This window comes from Salminus brasiliensis, chromosome 17 (genome assembly GCF_030463535.1).
Source record: "Salminus brasiliensis chromosome 17, fSalBra1.hap2, whole genome shotgun sequence".
Taxonomy (NCBI): domain Eukaryota; kingdom Metazoa; phylum Chordata; class Actinopteri; order Characiformes; family Bryconidae; genus Salminus; species Salminus brasiliensis.
The window spans coordinates 1,317,777-1,337,635 of NC_132894.1; the positions used below are offsets into that span (position 1 = coordinate 1,317,777).

Sequence of the window (19,859 nt, forward strand, 5' to 3'; positions counted from 1 at the left end):
GGGAAAGTTTCTGTGAATCCGGCCCCTCTTCTACTATCATTCGAGTCAAAGATCACCGTCTCAGTATTACACAGAACCCTTTTTGGGAGTAACCCGTATTGTCCAGCCTCCTACACCTTCCTCTATCACACTCCAGCCATAAGTGGCATAAGCAACTCCCAAGGGGTCAGATAGTGACCTTCCACGCTAACGTCTCCAAGCAGTAGATGCTTCTTATGACGGAGAGTGGGATAGAGGGTGAGATGGAGAGAAGATCAGAAACTGCACTGAAACCAGAACATCCTCCAAGACCTGGCAGGACCAAGAAGGAGACCACAGCCATGGCCAGAGAGAGAACACACAAGGCCGGCAGGTCAGTGAAGCTCCAGGAGCCTCCCAGGAGAAAAGAGAAGACGAAGATGAAGGAAGAGGAGACAGGGCAAGAGGACAGAAAGGACGGGGTGGTTGTGTCCAGCAGCACCGTGGTCAATGTGGACAGTGTGAGAGAGAGGACAAAGGAAGAGAGTGAGGAGTTACTGGGTCTGTTGGAGAGCGAGTGGCATGAGGACGGTGAGGAAGAGCAGATAGGTTTGCAGATTAAACTGATTGATTGGTCTGATTATGTGCTTAATTGATTCTGCCGCCCTACAGCCTTGAAACCACGAAATCTTGGAGTTTGCGAGCTGCTTCTGACAGTTGCTGCTCTTGCGACAGTCATCTTCTTCTTTCCTGTATCGATATGGTTCTGTATAAAGGTGAGTGTGATCTGCTATGCTCGTAATATGTTCATTTCTAATGATATAATTAGGAGTTTGTGAAAGCTTGATGCATGGATATGAAGATGAAGATTCAAGAACATTGATTTTAAGATTTTCTAACTGATTGTAATTGTTTGTAATATTCTTAAACAAAGTCCGCAATCATTTTCAGTCTAAATTAAATAAATAAAACAACAGTATTATAAATATAATAACATTTAATAAAATATTTACTGTATATTTAAACATATAGTGTTCTCCAACCTTGGTGAAATGACACATCTTGTCCTTTTCTGTGATTAAAACACAATATTTTTATTTTTAAAACATAAAAAAAACAAAAACAGTCTAGTGGACTAAGGTGCAGCCACCTTGACCCAAGGATCGCTGGTTCGAATACCAGGTCCTGCTGCCTCCTATCAGCAGCCTGAGCCTGTCTCCAGATGGGTGGATGGTAAAGGTAAAGGTGCAGGTATTTATCACCGTACAGTGACAACTGTACATTTAACCTTAATCTGTGGTAGTGAACACACACACACACACTAGTGAACTAGGGGCAGTGAGTACACACACACCCAGAGTGGTGGGCAGCCAACTCCAGCGCCCGGGGAGCAGAGAGGGTGAAGGGCCTTGCTCAAGGGCCCAACAGTGGCAGCTTGCCGAGCCCGGGAATCATACTGGGGTTCTCTCTGCCCTCCTCACGTCAGTGTGATGCTGGCTGATGTTAGTGATGTAAGCTGCTGTAGAGGTGATCTTGTTTGGTTACAGATCGTGAGAGAGCATGAGCGTGCGGTGGTCTTCAGGTTGGGGCACCTGCTGCAGAGGAAACCCAGAGGGCCAGGTACATCATCTGCATCATACTCTGTTGGCCAAAGGCCTGTTTAACCCATCCATTCGGTTATTTGGTCATAGATCATATAGCACTGAAATGTCAACACCGATACTATAGCAACACCTTAGCAACCAACATTAATACCGTAAAAAAAACCTTAGCAACCAACACCTATGTCACGGTAACAGTGCAAAGCTGCAATCACACTCTCTAGGTTGGTTATTGATAGCCTGTAAGAAGTGATCATATAGCACATAGACATTTTCATATACGTGGAAAATTCACCATCAGTGACAGTCTGTCCGTGGTCGTTTCCCTTATTCTCCATTATTTGATGAATTTATTTATAGGTCATTGGGGTTTTATTAGATTTGTTGTTTGTGTTGCTGCAGGGCTGCTTTTTTACCTCCCGTTCTTGGATGTTTGTCGAAAAGTGGATGTCCGGCTGAAACTGCTAAGGGTCCCCTCTCACACGGTAACTTCATGGATGTATAAAGGTTGTGTAAGTTGTCTGGAGGGACTGCAGTAATTTGACTGAATACAGTAGGGTAATGAAGTGTAGACTTACACCCTTAACTGTTTATAAATTACAGCCATTTTTGGTTAAAAAAATTAATTAATAAATAATTTTAAATTCCTGCCCAGCTTAGTTTGTCCAATTACTTTTGCACCTGTGAAAATGAAAGCATTATGTAAAAGCTGCTGTAATTCCTGGACAGTTAATGCAATATTTAAATGATATTCAAATCCAGATCCATTCAGATCCATTCAGTTTACAGTGTACAAAATTACAACAAAGAAAATCACTGTCCAAATACTTATGAACATGACTATATAACCAGTGTTCTTGCAGTTCAGTATCTATCCCCCCACAAACCAAACCCCACTATGTTATAGTGGTCAGAAAGGACCTCCAGTGTGGTCCTTTCTCGCAGCCATGTTTTCACAGTCCTGCCATGTGCTGCAGGTGGTGACGCAGGACCTGGTCTGTACGGAAGTGAGTGCGGTGTGTTATTATCGTATTGAGAACTTGTCAGTGTGCTACTCCACCTTGGATGAAGTCCCAGCTGTGCTCCAGGCTCTGGTGCAGGTGTCGGTCAGGGAGGTGCTGGCCCATCACACCTTCACTCACATGCTGCAGAACAGGAGCGCCATGGCCCAGGAGATCCAGGTACCGCCTACATTACATCCGACACCTTCATGTGATCGACACTGAGAGACAAGAAGGTTATCTGACTAACCTACACTAAACTTAACTGTGTAGAATCAGAGTCAGGAGCAGAAGATCAGCTGCAGATGATCAGATCATGGTTGGAGAGGATTATTCTGGAGGAGTCTGTCTTATTTAAACCTCAGACGTTTAGTCTGGTGTCCTCCTGATGGTTGAAGTGAGGGGTGAAGAAGATCATCACCATGGTCAGATCCAGAGAGCTCTCTGAGGCCTTTAGAAAGAAGGGTGGAGATGCAGAGGAGTCTGGGAAGAGGTTCATAAAAAGATCTCAGAACAGGTAGATATTAACTAATTCCACTAGAAGCGGAACAACTGACCCACATGTCGGCCAGGCCATGGCAAGTTCAGCCCAACAGTAAACCACAGGCTGAGTAAAGAAGTCTCCAACAGTCTCCTAAAGTCTCCTAAAATGCTTTGAATGTCATCATGGTGGGAGGTAGGTCTCACCACAGTTGATGTCAATGTACAGAATCTCCCACCAGAGAGACACCAAACAAGTCTGATGCATCAGGTCGATGGTCAATGTGTTTAGTTATATAACCTCTATCTCTCAGTATTGATCACATAAAGATATATATATATATACATGTATATATACAAACACTTTACTTTACAGTTTGTGTTGAATAAAGCATCACTTGCAACCTCATTTCACCATCTACACACACTATATGTAACGCTCATCTCCTGTACTGTCTCTTTAAATACATACAGGTCGCACTGGATTCCATTGCCTGCAGGTGGGGAATTAAGGTGGAGAGAGCCGAGATGTAAGTCATTAATATTAGACGAGGTAAAGGCCACTTATGGCAGTAATGTATGACCGCAGGAGCATGAGAGGCCTATTAATCCCATGCTCTGTGGTTCGGGGTATATACTCGGGGCTGCGAGTGTGTTAAGTGTGTGCTGTTGTGGTTGCAGAGAGGACGTGTGTCTCCCACCTGAGCTTCAGCAGAACTTTGCTGTCGAGGCTGAAGCCAAGAGACAAGCTCAAATCAAAGTAAGAACGTTCATCATAGCTGCAGTACATTCAGTCCGGACCCAGATTAGGTTAAATCCTGGACTGAAAAGGGGCATCAATAGTGGATCACTGTTGGCATTGTAATGTAGTCCAAGACCAGGCTTAATCTGAATAAGTATAAGATCCTTGAGGAACTTTTGGAGGTTCTATAGTGTGAAACTGTGGAGAAACCCTTTAATGTGCTTTGGCAGTGCTCTCTCTGGGTGGGTAGATGGCGCTCTCTCCCCTCATCACTCTAAAAGCGATGTTGGCCAGCACAGGTGTCGATTAGCTAGTGTGGTGGCCTTCCTCTAAGTGTGTTGGCTGCCTGCTGAGGATGAGCTCATGATCTCAAGCTTACCACTTCATCTGTCAAACATGGTGGAGGCACTGTTAGTGCTGTAGTGTTCAGGTGTTACTGCAAGATGTCACTGTTAGCAGTGAACTAGCCAAAGACCTATTTTGCATTGAGCTTGGGATACAGTCCTCAACTTACAGAAAGCATCCCACGCTGACCCTGGCTGCTGTATTATTTCAGGTGATTGCAGCAGAGGGCGAGAGGGCAGCGTGTGAGGCTCTAAAGGCCTCCATTGACTCTCTCTCTGACTCTCCTCTGGCCGTCCAACTGCGGCTGCTCCAGCTCCTCCACACCCTGCGCTCTGACCAGCCTGCTGTGGTGCTCAACCTGCCATCTGACCTTCTCTGCCAAACCGGCCAGCTTTCAGCTCCAACCAACCTCACCAATCCAAACCATCCTAAAGATGACATCTCCAAGGAGACAGATAAAGATTCCCCTATGATGTAATGAGTAAAAGTCTATTAGGAATACCAGAATGGCCAGAGTGTGAAGTGATGGTGACTCAGTATGATGAGCAACAGCAGTGGTCACTTTAATGGTCTCCAATATTTTATATATATATATATATATTAGAAACAATGATCACGCCTCATTTATAGTATACGACTGATATTAGATAGATAAAAATTATATTAAAAAAGGTTTAATGATCTACCCTATTTGGACAAAAGTATTGGGACACCTGCTCATTTCTTCTGAAATCAAGGGTATTAAAGAGTTTTAACTGCTTTTGCTGGAGTAACTGTCTCTACTGTCCAGGGAAGAAGACTTTCTACTAGATGGAGGAGCACTGCTGTGAGGATTTGATTGCCTTCAGTGACAAGACTGTTAGTGAGGTCAGGATGTTGGATAATCACCACCCATCTTATCATCCCTAACTCCCCACCTCCCGCAAAAGTACTGGATGGAGCTCCTCCACCATCATTCCAGAGAACACAGTTCTTCCACTGCTCCACAGCTCCTCAATGCTGGGGGCTTTATACCCCTCTAGCCCACGCCTGGCATTAGGCAGCATGGAGCCAATAGGGTCATGATGTTGATCTGCTCCAGAGAGTCCTATTCTATTGGCAGTACTTCTCTACAGGGACTAGACAAGCTGTATGTGTGCATTTGCACATCTGTGTCAGCAATGGGTGCAGCTTAAAGTAGCCGGATGCATTCATTAGAAGCAGTGTCCACAAACATTTGGCCATATAGTGCATCCTAAAACAGCCACACACTCACGCTGTGTCACACTCCAGATCTGTGTTATCCTAAACAACACCCTGCCTGTGATGTCTATTTCCCAACCACGACCAATCCTTTAAGCAGACTGTTCTTGATGCTGTGCCCTAATAATGGATATGTAAATAAGCTTTGTTCTGATTGGATACTAGTTAAAAAATCAATCTGGGCTGAAATGTATGGAATAAACTGTTTTATTTGAGCTGGAAACCTTTGGGCGATACTTGCAAAATTCTGTCTGTCTGTCTGTCTGTCTATATCTATTATTTATTTATTTATCTATTTATTTATAAACAGTAGTTTCATTACTTTGTACTGATCAGACAGTGATGTCACATCAGTAACAATGTACAGTAGTGTTTTAGCAGTCAGGTCTATAATAATAATAATAACAATAATAATAATAATAATAATAACCTTATGAAGTGAATAAAAGTAAATATGCCTAAATCTTCCTGTTTAAACTCAAAAGACTGAGTTTAGTTTGTATTTTTTATTTTTATGAATAACATCTCTAACAGCTACAGATTTCCTCCAGGGGGCAGCAGCAGGGTGTATCTGTTGGTTTAGCGTTTCTTGCTGCCTTTAGTGAGTTTAGGGCTGGGAGTCGGCTTCTGGCTCGCCTCTCTGGGTTCGGGATTGGCTGCCGTCTTGACGTCTGGTGTAACAGGCTTCTTCCTCCCTGGAAAGACATGCTTACTTCAGTATCTCTAGACGGAGTCTGATTGGAGACAGTTGTGAGAGCGCTGTGGGGTGGCAGAGCGCTGCCGTGATTATTATGATATATTGGGCTTGTTAACAACTGTTCTGCTCACCCTTGGGTTCTGGACTGGGCCTTTGTAGAAGCTGTCTCTCTAGGTCCCGGATCTTTTCCAGAGCGGCCTGTAGGGCTTCCTCTGCTGTTAGAGCTCTCTCTTCAGCGCTGACGGCACGGGCCTCCACAGCTCTGAAACCCCCCCGGACCCCACACAGACAGACACAGAAACACACAGACACACACACCTGCAGGTTATAAAACAGGGCTTAGGGGCTCATATCAAGACCCACATTAGAAACAAGAAAAACAGGCAGGCCTAGTTTTGCCACCATTGACCACCATTGGCAGCATAGAATGGTCAATGGCGTTTCAACAATGGGGCACTCGTGATGCTAACACTGCGTTAGCTGTAGTGGTAGTGAAGCTAATGCTGCTGGAGCGATGCTGAGCGAGGCCGGTGCAGTAGCGAGGCTAATGCCACGGCAGCTGGGTGGTAGGAATGCTAATGCCACGGTAGGGATGCTAACATTGATGTAGCACTGTTGTACAGTTGCACTGATCGGAGGGGTCGGTGGCTGGGGTGGTAGCGATGCTTTGACCACAAAAGGCAGTTTTAATAAGGTTCGTCAGTCAGCCGGTCACTCACTCACCCAGCCAGTTCGTATATTTGAGTACATATATTTTACCTTATGTAATGTGTGTTATGACCTGAAATCCATTATGCCTCCATTTTCAATGGAAATTGTCCAATATCCAACTTCTTTTAATCTCTTAGAATTAACCATAACTTATTTCAACAGTATATAATTATTCTTCAACAATTATAATTTCTCCCTAAAGCATTCTAGCACCATTAATGATTACAGCTCTTGGGTCCCCTCAAATAAAGCTCCATGCAACCTGCCTCAATTCAGAACCCCATTTTAGAGACCTCGCTTTCCATAATATGGGCCCTTTAAGACCAGCTTAAACTGTTTTTAAAGGTTAGATCTAAAAATAAAGGTGTTTCAAATGCAACCCTAACATTTACACTTTTTCAAAAGGTTCTTCACACCAACTCTCACATCTCTACTATAAACACTGGGCCTCTTCCACCAATATCTCCTTAAGAACTGCTTTAAACTAGCTGTTGAGAAAAGGCAGATTCATGATGTGTTTAAACCACAGAACAACTCTGTGAATGTCGGAATCTTGTGGGTTTTTAGAAGAAATCTTACTCACAGCAGCTCCTGCTGAAGAACCCCGACAGTGGCCAGAGCGCTGAAGGCTTGCTGGGCGTTCTCAGTGTAGGGCTGCACCACAAGCTCATCTGTCTGGAGAGCAAAAGTCAGAGAATACAGTACTTATACTGACTCGCTTAAATCACATTCATAAATCACACTCATTGTTAAACTATAAGGAGAAAAGTATTGGGACACCTGCTCATTCGTTGTTTTTGATTTAAAATCAATGTGCAGATTGCACATCTGTGTCAGCAAGGGGTGCAACTTAAAGAAGATAAATGCATTAATTTGAAGGGGTGTCCACAAACATTTGGACATATAGTGTATGTAAATACATGTGAATGTGGATTCTGACCCCAGTGAGCAGCAGAGTCTTTGTTCCCAAAGTCTGCTCAGTGATGTGGCCATCATAACCGATCATCTTTAGGTCCAACCCTTCCTTCTCGTCCTCGGTGACCTTCTTCGTCCTCTCCTCCTCCTCCTCCTCCTCTTCCTCCTCCTCCTACAGTCACAACATAGTTCCTCACATCACCAAAGCGAGCCTGTCTGACTGCATGAGCAGAGCTGTGTGTTTTATGTGCTGTGGATCAATAAAGGCCTCACGTGTTCTGCGTCTGTGTGACAGTGATAGTGAAGGCTGGCTGGGAGTGAGATCTCTGAGCTACAGGCCTCTGCCTGGAGACTAATATTTTCTGAAAATAACTGTAAACATGTCACTGACCTGCTGATACGTGTTTTCATGCGGATGAGGCTGTCTGTCTGCTTTTACGGCTGCTCGCTCCTCTTCCTCATCTTCCTCTCCCTCTGTGGGTAGCTCCGGTTCAGTGTGGTCATTCACCTGACAAACCACACGAACAGCAGGTCTCACACAGGTGTTTAAATTAACACTATGCAGCATTTCACTTTAAACCAGCATTTGTGTCTGTATTTAGATCTACCCAGACTTCTCAGCTCCAGAGACTAAATGGATGGACTCTACTGCTTGTAAGACAGTGTGCACATTTTATTGCACAACCCCATTTCTCACTACTGTCTCAGTCTCTGTCTTCCTTATTTACACTTTCTGGTCTGTATTCTGTGTCTCGTCTGCACTCTGTTCCGTATGCACTCTGTGTCTCGTCTACACCATCTGCACTCTGTCTTGTCTGCACCGTCTGCACTCTGTGTATCGTCTGTACTCTGTCTCGTCTGCACTCTGTGTATCGTCTGCACTTTGTCTCGTCTGCACTCTGTCTCGTCTGTACTCTGTCTCGTCTGCACTCTGTCTCGTCTGCACTCTGTGTCTCGTCTGCACTCTGTGTCGTCTGCACTCTGTCCCGTCTGCACTCTGTGTCTCGTCTACACTCTGTGTCCCGTCTGCACTCTGTGTCTCGTCTGCAGTCTGTGTCTCGTCTGCACTCTGTCCCGTCTGCACTCTGTGTCTCGTCTGCACTCTGTGTCTCGCCTGCACCCTGTCTCGTCTGCAGTCTGTGTCTCGTCTGCACCGTCTACACTCTGTGTCTCATGTTTATGTGCAGATTACTGCCATAATAAAACCATTAATCTTGCAATTGGTTTTAAAATCATTCAAATGTTTTAATGATTAAATTAAATACTGTGAAACGGACTGGGCCTCTTTTCCTTCTGAAGGTACATTTCATTCTGAGCCGAAACTGAAGAGAACCAGGATTAATAATAGAAGATAAAGCTCCTCACCAGAGAGTCCACACTGGCCAGAGTTGAGGGGATGTCAGTGACAGACTGAGGCACAGCTTTGCCCGTCCGCTGCAGCTCCACAGAGTGTCCCGTTATATCAGACAGCAGGACCTGACACACCTCCACCCACTCAGCACACTCCCTCTGAACATCACACACACACACACACACACACAAAACAACACTTCATGACCTTTCTGAATGTTTGCCAGTAGACGTAACATACACTATTTAGACAAAAGTATTCTAGTAAGCTCCTCAATGCTGGGGGGCTTTATACCCCTCTAGCCCACGCCTGGCATTAGGCAGCATGGAGCCAATAGGGTCATGATGTTGATCTGCTCCAGAGAGTCCTATTCTATTGGCAGTACTTCTTCTCTACAGGGACTAGACAAGCTGTGGGTGTGTGTGTGTGTGTGTGCATTTGCACATCTGTATCAGCAATGGGTGCAGCTTAAAGTAGCTGAATGCATTAATTAGAAGGGGTGTCCATAAATATTTGGACACATAGTGTAGTGCAAGGTCCTGATGTTTATTGCTGAACACTGAGGATGTTTGAAGATGGGAGGAGTTGCTACCTGAAGCTTGGAAAGCTGGAACAGTTCATTCCCCTTGTCGTCCTGAGTCATGTTCTTCTGGATGTCTTCCTCCACAATGGCCTGACAAGAGCTGCAAGCATTGATCAACCATGACCATCACAAAAGTAAGCTTGGTCCTTTTACAGAGGCTGACATACACTGACACTGACAGTGAAATTCCATCCTTTTATAAAATTGCATCAGTCACAAATGCACAAATATGGACAAAAGTATTGGGACACCTACACATTCCACTTACAGGAGCTTTTATATGACGTCCCGTTCTAAAGCCTTAGGCATTAATATGGAGCTGGTCTCCCTTTAACAGCAGCTCTACCAGCAGCAGCTGGTCTGGAGCTCTGCTGCAGTTACTGAGTCAGTTGGAGGCTTTTCTGCACTCTGCTCTGAGCTCAGCACTCTGCCCTGACCCCGCTCTGTAACTTTACGTGGTCTGACAGACACTCTGTGGCTGAGCTGCTCTCTGTGAGCTGTTCCTCCTAAACTCTTCCACTGTTCAATAATAACACCACTCACAGCTGATGGAGGAAGATCTAGGAGGGAGGAAATTTCACCAGCTGACTTGTTGTTGGTGGTGCAGCGGTGTCTCCTATTACATACAGAACCACGCTGGAGTTCAGTGAGCTCTTTAGAACCTCCCATCTGCAGGGCTAGGGGCTTGCCCAGAATTTAAGGACTAGGAAGTGTCCTAATATATTTTTTATATAATGTATTTCCATATAGAATAAGTACAACTGATCCTTTAGGTCAGACTGGCCGTACCCTGTGATGTATTTGGAGAAATAGTGCAATTTCTGGGAGAGGTTCTTGGCATCTTCTTCCAGCTTCTGAAGGTACACACCCTTTGAGGTGCTAAATTCTGCGGTTGGTGGAAGAGGAGGCTCCTGGCCATCATGACGATCAGGCACCATCTGTAGCAGCAAGTCCACCATCCAGCGGGTCAGCAGCACGTGCATGGAGCTGACCTGTTCGACATAGTCAACGTCAGCTTCCCGCGTCAAACCAGAGAACTGCTCACACTCAGCGTACACACTACACAAACTCTACCTCCTCACACAGGGTCAGGTTCTCGTAGTCAAAGAAGTTGTTCTGAGAGGAGAGGAAGTCCCTCAGTGTGTTGAAGACCTCGTCGACTTCAATCCTGCCACAGAGGTAGACGGTTCAGAGGCAAATGGATTATGGGATGGGTACTGAACGGCTCCTAAAACCCTTACTTGGTGTGAGCTGTCTGCTTCATCTTCTCACTCTCGGGCTGGGTGCTGTCAACATTCAGCAAAGCCTCCTCAGACAACCTCACCCAGCTCTCCAGGGCCTTCTCTAGCTCCAACCAATCAGAGGAGGGCAAAGCTTCAGTTCGGCCATTAAGGGACTGCAGTTTGTTGGCCCAGACGTCCATCACTGCACCCAGAGACATCAACTGTTTATGAATGCCTGAAGCAAACAGAGAGGTACAACAGAGGGGTCAGTTCCATGATATTGATAATTACAGAAATAAAAAATGGGTAATATTAATAATACACTATATGGACAAAAGTATTTGGACAGTTGATCCTGCGTTTGTTGGAGTAACCCTGGACAGTAGTCTCTACTGTGGCAGCTTGCCGAGCCCAGGGTATCGAACCCACAACCCTGAGAGCCTGGAGCTCTAACCGCTGAGCACCACTATGGCTTGTGGTCTTGTGGAGTCCATACCTTGATGGGTCAGAGCTGTTTGATGGCACAAGAGGGACCTACACAATATTAGTCAGGTGATTTTAATATTATGGCTGATTTGTTCTTTGGCCAAATCCTCCAAAATGCAGTTCAGTAATATGAATGATGCCGTATTTGGTTATAAATTGAATACATGATTTTATATTTGCATAAAAAAAATATTAAACTATGCAGCAACTGCCCATTCCTGGATTTTGTGTTTCCCAACGTGGTGCAGAACATCTGCCAAGTGCAGACAAGTGCAGCCTATTTCTCACCACTCTCTCCATTGACACGGGTACCCAGCTGCTTGTGGAGCTCGGTGACAGCTCCACTCAGCTCCCTCATGGCTGCCTGACCCTGAGGTGGCTCTCCATCTGGGGCTAGATGTCTCCTGAACAGCTTCAGAAACACCTCCACCCACTCCTCCTGCAGTCCTGTTAGCGTGCTGAGAGTGTCCTGAAAGGAGAGAAGGTCCTCTCCTCCGTATCGTTCACACTGCCTGGTCAACTCCTACAGGCGGAAATGAGACAGTCATGATATGAGAGACCCGCTGTGAAAATGATCCGACTTTCAGAAGTACTGTATAAGTACAGTGAAGTTCTAACCATTGACCACTGCTTCAGGTCCTTACACAACTCCTTCGCGGAGTCCTTCTCCAGTTTCACATCTGGGTTCCTTCAGAAGATCAAAATGATGAATTAGATAAGATTCAGAAAACAATCTGAATTCAAAGACCGTATCATACCTTTCCGCTTTACCTGACGTCGGCCTCGCAGAACTTGTGCCACCTGACGATGTCCCTCTGAACGGTTCTGATGTTCTCACGCTGGTTTCTCTCCGTCTCCTTCAGCTTCTGCATGAAGCTGCTTAGGTGTTCTTTCCACTGCTCTGTCAGCTGCATGACGCTGTTCAAGTCTGCAGAGTCCTAGAAGACAAAGGAAGCATCCATGATTCCTCTGTTATTCCCCTGTGAAGAACTGAACGAGCAGTGTGTGTACCTTTGTCGTGAGAAATCTGGTGAAGTGCTCTGCAGTTCTGCTCCACGTCTGCTCACTAACATGAAGCCTGCGGACCAGCTGCAGGCTGTTTAACTCGATAACCTGGAAGTGAGCTGGGATTTAGACCTTAGACCAACAATACAGATAAGTTCAACTAAGAAAAGGGGTTGGGGAGCTGATTAGAGAGAGTGCATGCTTAATAACCAATACAAGATTCAGATACTTTATATAGACAAAAGTATTGGGACACCTGCTCATTAATTAATCGCTAATCAAGGGTATTAAAAAGAGCTGATCCTGCTTCTGTTGGAGAAACTGTTTCTACTGTCCAGAGAAGAAGGCTTTCTACTAGATTCTGGAGGAGCATTGATGTGAGGATTTGATTGCATTCAGCGACAAGAGCGTTAGTGAGGTCAGGATATTGGACTCCCCAACTCATCCCATCCAAAAGTACTGGATGGAGCTCCTCCACCATCATTCCAGAGAACACAGCTCCTCCACTGCTCCACAGCTCCTCAATGCTGGGGGGCTTTATACCCCTCTAGCCCACGCCTGATCCAGAGAACCCTATTTTATTGGCATGACTTATTCACAATGACTAGATAAGCTGTGTGTGAGCAATGGGTGCATTCATTAGAAAAGGACATATATATATGCATACAGAAAATAAATGATATTGATGGACACTTTATAGAAGTGTACTGGTGATTAGTGTATTTTTGGGCTATACAGGATAGTTTCTGAGACCTTGCGGTGCTTTATTATACAAGTATTTGTTTTAATTGTGTTTAATTTAATAGGCACAACAAATATTATCATTTTAATAAAAAAAAATAATAAGTAGGCAGTCAGGCTAAAAAGAGCACAGAATTGTGCAATCTGACCTTGAGAGCGAGGCTGTAGGTGATCTTGCACCATAAGTCCCTCTCTTCAGTCAGTGCGGCCACCTGCCCCTCCAGTCTTCTCCTCTGCATCTCATACAGTTCATGGTACTCCTCAACCATCCTGTAATAGAATCTGTGAGTTACGACCTCATTCTTCTGAGGAGACCCAGCGTGACGCAATCAAAATCTCAAAGGAATGTTTCCAACTTCTTAACAAATCCATGCCAAGAAGAATTCAGGCTGTTTTGAGGTCAACGATAGGCCCGACCCAGTGTTAGGACAGGGCAGGGGTGCACAACTCTGGTCCTGGAGGGACAGCTTCCTGCACAGTGTGATGATCTTCCTGAGACACACCTGATTTAACACACCTGATTCATCAGTCCAACCATTACTAGGCAAAGTGGGAGTGTTTTAGTAGAACCTTGCTGAAGACCACCCCTCCAGGCAGGACTGGAGTCGTGCACCCCCGGTGTAGTGTGACCCAGTGCTCAGTGTATAATAAAACATTGCTCTCCTCACTCAGACTTGCGCTGTGACCGCTCCAGTGCTTTGGCCAGCTCATCTTGGGCCTTCTCTGCTTGCTTGGACACATGCTCATCGTGCTCCCTTATCTTACTCAGCTCTCTGTGGTGCAGCAGAACAGACACATAAACACAACAGAAATAAAAAGGACAGCCGACACAAATGCACAGGAAAATCCAGGGCAGCTGATGCTCTTCTGCATGATTTCGCTGTTGCTGTTGTGCACTAATCATAATCTTAATCCTAATCTTAATCCTAATCTTCCATGGATAATTTAAACTAGTTGGGAGCATCATTCTAAACATTCAAACTAATTTTGTCATGGACCTCATTTGACATGACATGAGTTCTGAGTATCTGAATTCACCCAAGACTCATTTACACCAGATACCAATCCCATCATTCAAACCACTTCAGGAGGAGCTCCGAGACACATTTCAGCCACAGTATAGCAGTGTAAACACAGCCGTCTCTCTAAGATACGCTCCACAACCAAAACCCCTCCCAGTACAACTGATACACCTCCCAGTACAACTGATACACCTCCCAGTACAACCAAACCCCTCCCAGTACAACTGATACACCTCCCAGTACAACCAAACCCCTCCCAGTACAACTGATACACCTCCCAGTACAATCAAACCCCTCCCAGTACAACTGATACACCTCCCAGTACAACCAAAACCCTCCCAGTACAACTGATACACCTCCCAGTACGACCAGAATGTGTCTGTGGTATATGTGTGTATATGTGTGTATATGAGTGTGTGTGTATATGTGTGTATATGGGTGTATATGTGTGTATTTGAGTGTATATGAGTGTGTGTGTGTATATGAGTGTATATGAGTGTGTGTGTATATGAGTGTGTGTATGAGTGTGTGTGTGTATGTGTGTACATGAGTGTGTGTGTATATGTGTGTATATGAGTGTATATGAGTGTGTGTGTATGTGTATATGAGTGTGTGTATATGTGTGAACATGAGTGTGTGTGTATATGTGTGTATATGAGTGTATATGAGTGTGTGTGTATGAGTGTATATGAGTGTGTGTGTATATGTGTGTATATGAGTGTATATGAGTGTGTGTGTATATGTGTGTATATGGGTGCATATGTGTGTATTTGAGTGTATATGAGTGTGTGTGTGTATATGAGTGTATATGAGTGTGTGTGTATATGTGTGTATATGGGTGTATATGTGTGTATATGAGTGTATATGAGTGTGTGTATATATGTGTGTGTATATGTGTGTATATGAGTGTGTGTGTGTATGAGTGTGTGTGCACATGTTTGTATATGAGTGTGTGTGTACGTGTTTGTATGAGTGTGTGTATGTGTATGTATATGAGTGTGTGTATGAGTGTGTGTGTGTATGTATGTGTATATGAGTGTGTGTATGAGTGTGTGTGTATGTGTGTGTATATGAGTGTGTGTGTGTATGTGTGTGTATATGAGTGTGTGTGCGTATGTGTGTGTATATGAGTGTGTGTGTATGTGTGTGTATGAGTGTGTGTGTGTATGTGTGTGTATATGAGTGTGTGTGTGCGTATGTGTGTGTATATGAGTGTGTGTGTATATGTGTGTATATGAGTGTGTGTGTGTATGAGTGTGTGTGCACATGTTTGTATATGAGTGTGTGTGTACGTGTTTGTATGAGTGTGTGTATATGTGTGTATATGAGTGTGTGTGTAAGTGGGTGTATATGTGTGTGTATGTGTGTGTATATGAGTGTGTGTGTGTATATGTGTGTATATGAGTGTGTGTGTGTGTGTGTATGTGTGTGTATATGAGTGTGTGTGTGTGTGTGTATGTGTGTGTAAATGAGTGTGTGTATGAGTGTGTGTGTGTGTGTATATGAGTGTGTGTGTGTATGTGTGTGTATATGAGTGTGTGTGTGTGTGTATGTGTGTGTATATGAGTGTGTGTGTGTGTGTGTATGTGTGTGTATATGAGTGTGTGTTATGTAAAACACTGACTGGCTTGTATGAAATAGAAGGTGCTGTGAGAGTGGGGCTGCACAGTTGGTGTAATAATAAAAGTGGACTTGCTCATTAAGCTGTGTGATGGAGCGCTTGAAGCAAATGATCTCCTCCATCAGCCTGCGGTCCAGGGCTCGCTGTGCCAGGGTCTCCGTATGCAGGCCCTTGAGTTGCCGAGGAATGCGGTCCAGCAGAGCAACATACCTCTGCCTATTAACGAGCAACACGGCTTCATTTTACTCTTTTACTGTTTAAAATGTCAACAAATGTTTAAATCATTTTTATTTATTTTAAACTAAACTAAACTCACGGACCTGAGCTTGGCGAGCAGCTGACCCCTCTCTGCGCACTCCACGCTCACCTGCCGGATCAGCTCGTGGAACACAACGTTGTAGATGTTCTGCTCCACTCGCACCAGTTCCAGCAGACCATGCATCTGAAGCACAGAAGAGGGGTCAGTGAACCCGAGTGATATTACTGCTGATTAATAATAAATCAATAATAAATATTTACAGCCTTCATCATCAGAACCTCTAAAACCTCCTTAAAAACAGTGTGCTGTTAGCTGTGTGACTCTGAAGCAGAAGCTGTGCTCTAAATGTGCTTTATTGAAGGTGTTGACATTAATTAGCTCTTAGAAAAACAAGCCAAATCAAATCCAATCAAATTTATTTGTGTCACAAAGCAGCTTTACAGGAATCAGTGAGAGGCAAGTGAACTGAGAGAGGTGCATACCTGCGAGAGGCCTGTGAGCTCCTCAAACTCCTGACTGACTCCAGCTTTCTCCAGCATGTCATCCATCACCCTCATCAGCTGAACCGCCTCCAAGCGTCCACTGGGCTTCCTAATGACCACACAGAGGCACAACACACCTGTTTTCAAGCAGATCTAGCTACATAACTACACACATATATGGACACTTTATGGACAAAAGTATTGGGACACCTGGTCATTCACAGTTTCTTCTGAAATGTAAGGATATTAAAAAGAGCTGATTCTGCTTTTGTTGGAGTAACTGGCTCTACTGTCCAGAGAAGAAGACTTTCTACTAGATTTTGGAGGAGCATTGCTGTGAGGATTTGATTGAATTCAGCAACAAGAGCGTTAATGAGGTCAGGATGTTGGATGATAGATCACCACCCCAACAAAACTCCTCCCTTCTGGATGGAGCTCCACCATCATTGCAGAGAACAATGCTCAATGCTGGGGGGGGGCTTTATACCCCTCTAGCCAATAGTGCCAATAGGTTTATCAATGTTTATCTGCTAGTCCTATTCTATTGGCAGTACTTCTTCTCTACAGGGATTAGATAAGCTGTGTGTGTGCATTTGCACATCTGTGTCAGCCATGGGTGCAGCTTAAAGTAGAGGAAGGCATTTATTAGAAGGGGTGTCCATAAATTATTGGACATGTAGTGCAACTATTAAAACTCACATTGATGGAAAGACCTTGAGCTGCTTTTCATCGTCCTCTAACAAGACTGTGAATTTTCTGGAGAAAAAAAATGAAAAATGTGATTTTGTAAATCGTAAGTTAAAAACTGTAGTTCTGGATTATTTCTATTGATCTGCTGATCATTTAATGTTCACACAATTTAATTCCATTAGATTATGAAATATATTAATATTTGAAATGGTGTAAAAGCACTAAAATGAGTTTAATTTAAGAAAGCAACACTGTGTTAATTATTATATTATAATATATCTGCATATTTATTATTTTTATTAAGTCTACTTACTCATCATAACACTGCAGTCCTTTCACCCCTTTGCGCTTCACCAGGTGGTATTCCTCTGGAATTAAGGTCCTAATCGACTTTGTCTCCTGTATTTAAAATGAAATCTAACTTTAATTACAGACAGACGTTACAGTCCGGACAGAATCAGACCGCCTTTCTCTCGTCGGACTAACCTTCAGAACATCAGGTGACAGGCTGCTCCCCCTGTCAGTCATAGGTGGGAGGGGGGTTCGCTGTTTCTGAGCGGCCAGGGCATCACAGAGGAAGGATATATCCCTGTTCACACACGAATACGGGCGATCAGCAGTGAGGAGAAGTTCAGAATATATATATGACCAAACTTTATGCTAAATCTGGTCAAACCTGCCAGCTCCGGTCACTGATGTGGGCTGGTCAAGCATGTACTGGTATTTCCTCCGGGCATCGGAATAGTGCCACACTGGATCTGGTGCACGGCCTCCACAACCCTGCAGCACCCCCCCCCCCCAAAAAAAACACTCTGAGTAACTACAGTAAAACACAGCGATGGGGTCGTCTCCCGATTCCTGTACAAACCTTCAAGTGTTTGGGGGTTTTGGCCAGCCTGGGTGGTCCCAGTCGGCCTTGGGTGCAGATGGTTGAGGTGAGGCTGGCCAGGAGCTCGTCAGGTATGAGGTCATTCTGCAGGGCCGGCAGCATTTGCATCTGGGCTCGGTCACTCAGTGGAGATGTCTGCTTTACGTCTGGGAGTTCAGGGAGTTCAGGGAGTTCGGCAACCGCTGTGAGTTCGGTAAAGTTACAGGTGAAGATGTTTGACCAGTTTGGTCAAGCTTGTCATACTGGTCATACTGGTAGACCAGCTAAACCATTAGACTGACACTCTCTGCTGGTTGACTAAGTCGGTTGACCAGATCAGCTCTGACCAGTGCAGTGTATAATTATCATTTGAGGTTAATGGACTAGCTGGTCTACCAGCTTGGTCATGTTGGTCATGCTGGTAGACCAGCTAGTCCATTAACTTAAATTGATCATCAAGATGGTCAAACTGGTTGATTAGTTTGGTCAAGCTGGCCATGCTGGTGGATCAGTGACGTCAGGCTGGTCTTAGACTATTTTGGTCAGGTTCAACATACTGGTAGACCACTGGTAGACCACTGGTAGACCCTCTTACCTGGCTAAAATGAATGATATAGAATTAGTATTTATATCTCATTAATAATTATTCTGTATTATGTAGGTCACGTGATCAGTGACAGTGCGACACATTAGGAAAGTAGTGAAATAGCTACACGCGTGTGAGTGAATGCAGGCCCACGTATCTCCAGAGCTCCTGGTCCCCTGAGTCACTCACCGCCCTCGCCCTCTGAGCAGCCGGGGGAGGCGCTCAGTCTGGTCAGCCTGCTGCGGCTCTCCGGCTTCGGTAAAACCGGGGGAGACGGGCCGGCCTTCAGAGACCTCAGAGACGCGGCCATGTCCCCCTGATCAGCGCAGACCACCCCTCACACGTCCTCCATCAACACGAAGCCAACATCCCATAATTCAGACCACAGACCAGACCTCCTACCGGACTCCTAGAAAGCCTGTTGCTATGGACGCGTTTCCATGCAGCTCGAGGGAAACCTGAGCCAGTATTTACTTACTTATTTATTTATTTATTTATTTATTTATTTATTTATTTTCTGCTAAAACAGTAAAACTGAACAGTTCATATTAATGTTTTATTGTTTATCACAATAATAAAAAATCAGATAAATCAGGAGCAAAAACTAAGAAACAAAGAAAAGATAAAAGAAAATGTAATTAAATAATATTAAATAATTATATAATTAAAATAAGATTTTACTGTTGATCATATTCATATATATTGATTATATTTGATTTGTTATAAAACTCAGGTCCAGATTCGGAGGAACTTTCTGTCATCTTCCAAAACAAGACTATGAAACGCTAGATGGCGCTCCCGAGCCAGTCCGCATTGAATAGGAGTGAAGGGGAAAGTATTAAAATATAATACATCAAATATTTGTTTTTAGTATTTAAGCAGTAATTGTATCTTAATTATGTAATGAATATTTAATTGCATAATATCATAAACTAAAGGCCTGGTCCTAGCTAGCAAAATATTATGTACAGATGACCCGTGTTTGACCTGGCTTCAGAAATGTAAAGCAGCCTAGCCTCATTTTTATTAAAATATATATAATCTAGAAATGTGTAAAATTTATAAATGTATAAAAAACGCACCCTTTCAGAAGCAATGCTCATGAGCGCCCTCTAGTTCTCTGGAGAAACAACAACTTAGCACTAACTATTCTCTCTTTTCTCAGATACCAGAGATTTAGAATTTTATTGGGTAATATAGCCATTCCATAATGTTCTATATTGTACTTTTTGCAATCAAAAGATAGTAAG

The 19,859-nt window shown here is 44.2% G+C and overlaps 2 protein-coding genes across 2 annotated transcripts; one reads left to right on the forward strand and one right to left on the reverse strand.

Moving 5' to 3' along the window:
* Positions 1-206: 206 nt before the first annotated feature.
* nphs2 (NPHS2 stomatin family member, podocin) lies at positions 207-4,605 on the forward strand. The gene is made up of 8 exons (XM_072660760.1): positions 207-549; positions 631-734; positions 1,506-1,578; positions 1,962-2,044; positions 2,537-2,740; positions 3,515-3,570; positions 3,722-3,800; positions 4,339-4,605. Exons 1-8 carry the CDS (start codon positions 207-209, stop codon positions 4,603-4,605), a joined length of 1,209 nt encoding a protein of 402 aa, XP_072516861.1.
* Positions 4,606-5,587: 982 nt separating this feature from the next.
* Positions 5,588-18,976, reverse strand: axdnd1 (axonemal dynein light chain domain containing 1). Its single transcript, XM_072660483.1, has 25 exons — positions 18,799-18,976; positions 18,024-18,226; positions 17,832-17,935; positions 17,642-17,744; positions 17,469-17,554; positions 17,165-17,221; positions 16,466-16,574; positions 16,045-16,166; positions 15,800-15,940; positions 13,750-13,854; positions 13,231-13,351; positions 12,347-12,448; positions 12,107-12,273; positions 11,954-12,023; positions 11,624-11,858; positions 10,868-11,084; positions 10,701-10,794; positions 10,416-10,618; positions 9,636-9,726; positions 9,058-9,201; positions 8,084-8,200; positions 7,718-7,864; positions 7,361-7,452; positions 6,198-6,328; positions 5,588-6,064 (listed from the first exon to the last, which is right to left on the reverse strand). The coding sequence occupies exons 1-25, from the start codon at positions 18,917-18,919 to the stop codon at positions 5,949-5,951; spliced, it is 3,198 nt and encodes a 1,065-aa protein (XP_072516584.1). The 5' UTR covers positions 18,920-18,976; the 3' UTR covers positions 5,588-5,948.
* Between the last annotated feature and the right edge of the window lie 883 nt (positions 18,977-19,859).

Excerpts from the sequence above, each read along its gene's own strand:
- axdnd1 (XM_072660483.1), bottom strand. The coding sequence starts at position 18,919 with ATGGCCGCGTCTCTGAGGTCTCTGAAGGCCGGCCCGTCTCCCCCGGTT. Across the intron at positions 10,619-10,700 it reads ACCTGACCCTGTGTGAGGAG|GTCAGCTCCATGCACGTGCT; the intron begins GTAGAGTTTGTG and ends TATGTCGAACAG. Across the intron at positions 9,727-10,415 it reads TTCTCCAAATACATCACAGG|CTCTTGTCAGGCCATTGTGG; the intron begins GTACGGCCAGTC and ends CAATGCTTGCAG.
- nphs2 (XM_072660760.1), top strand. The coding sequence starts at position 207 with ATGCTTCTTATGACGGAGAGTGGGATAGAGGGTGAGATGGAGAGAAGA. Across the intron at positions 2,045-2,536 it reads TAAGGGTCCCCTCTCACACG|GTGGTGACGCAGGACCTGGT; the intron begins GTAACTTCATGG and ends CATGTGCTGCAG. Across the intron at positions 2,741-3,514 it reads CCATGGCCCAGGAGATCCAG|GTCGCACTGGATTCCATTGC; the intron begins GTACCGCCTACA and ends AAATACATACAG.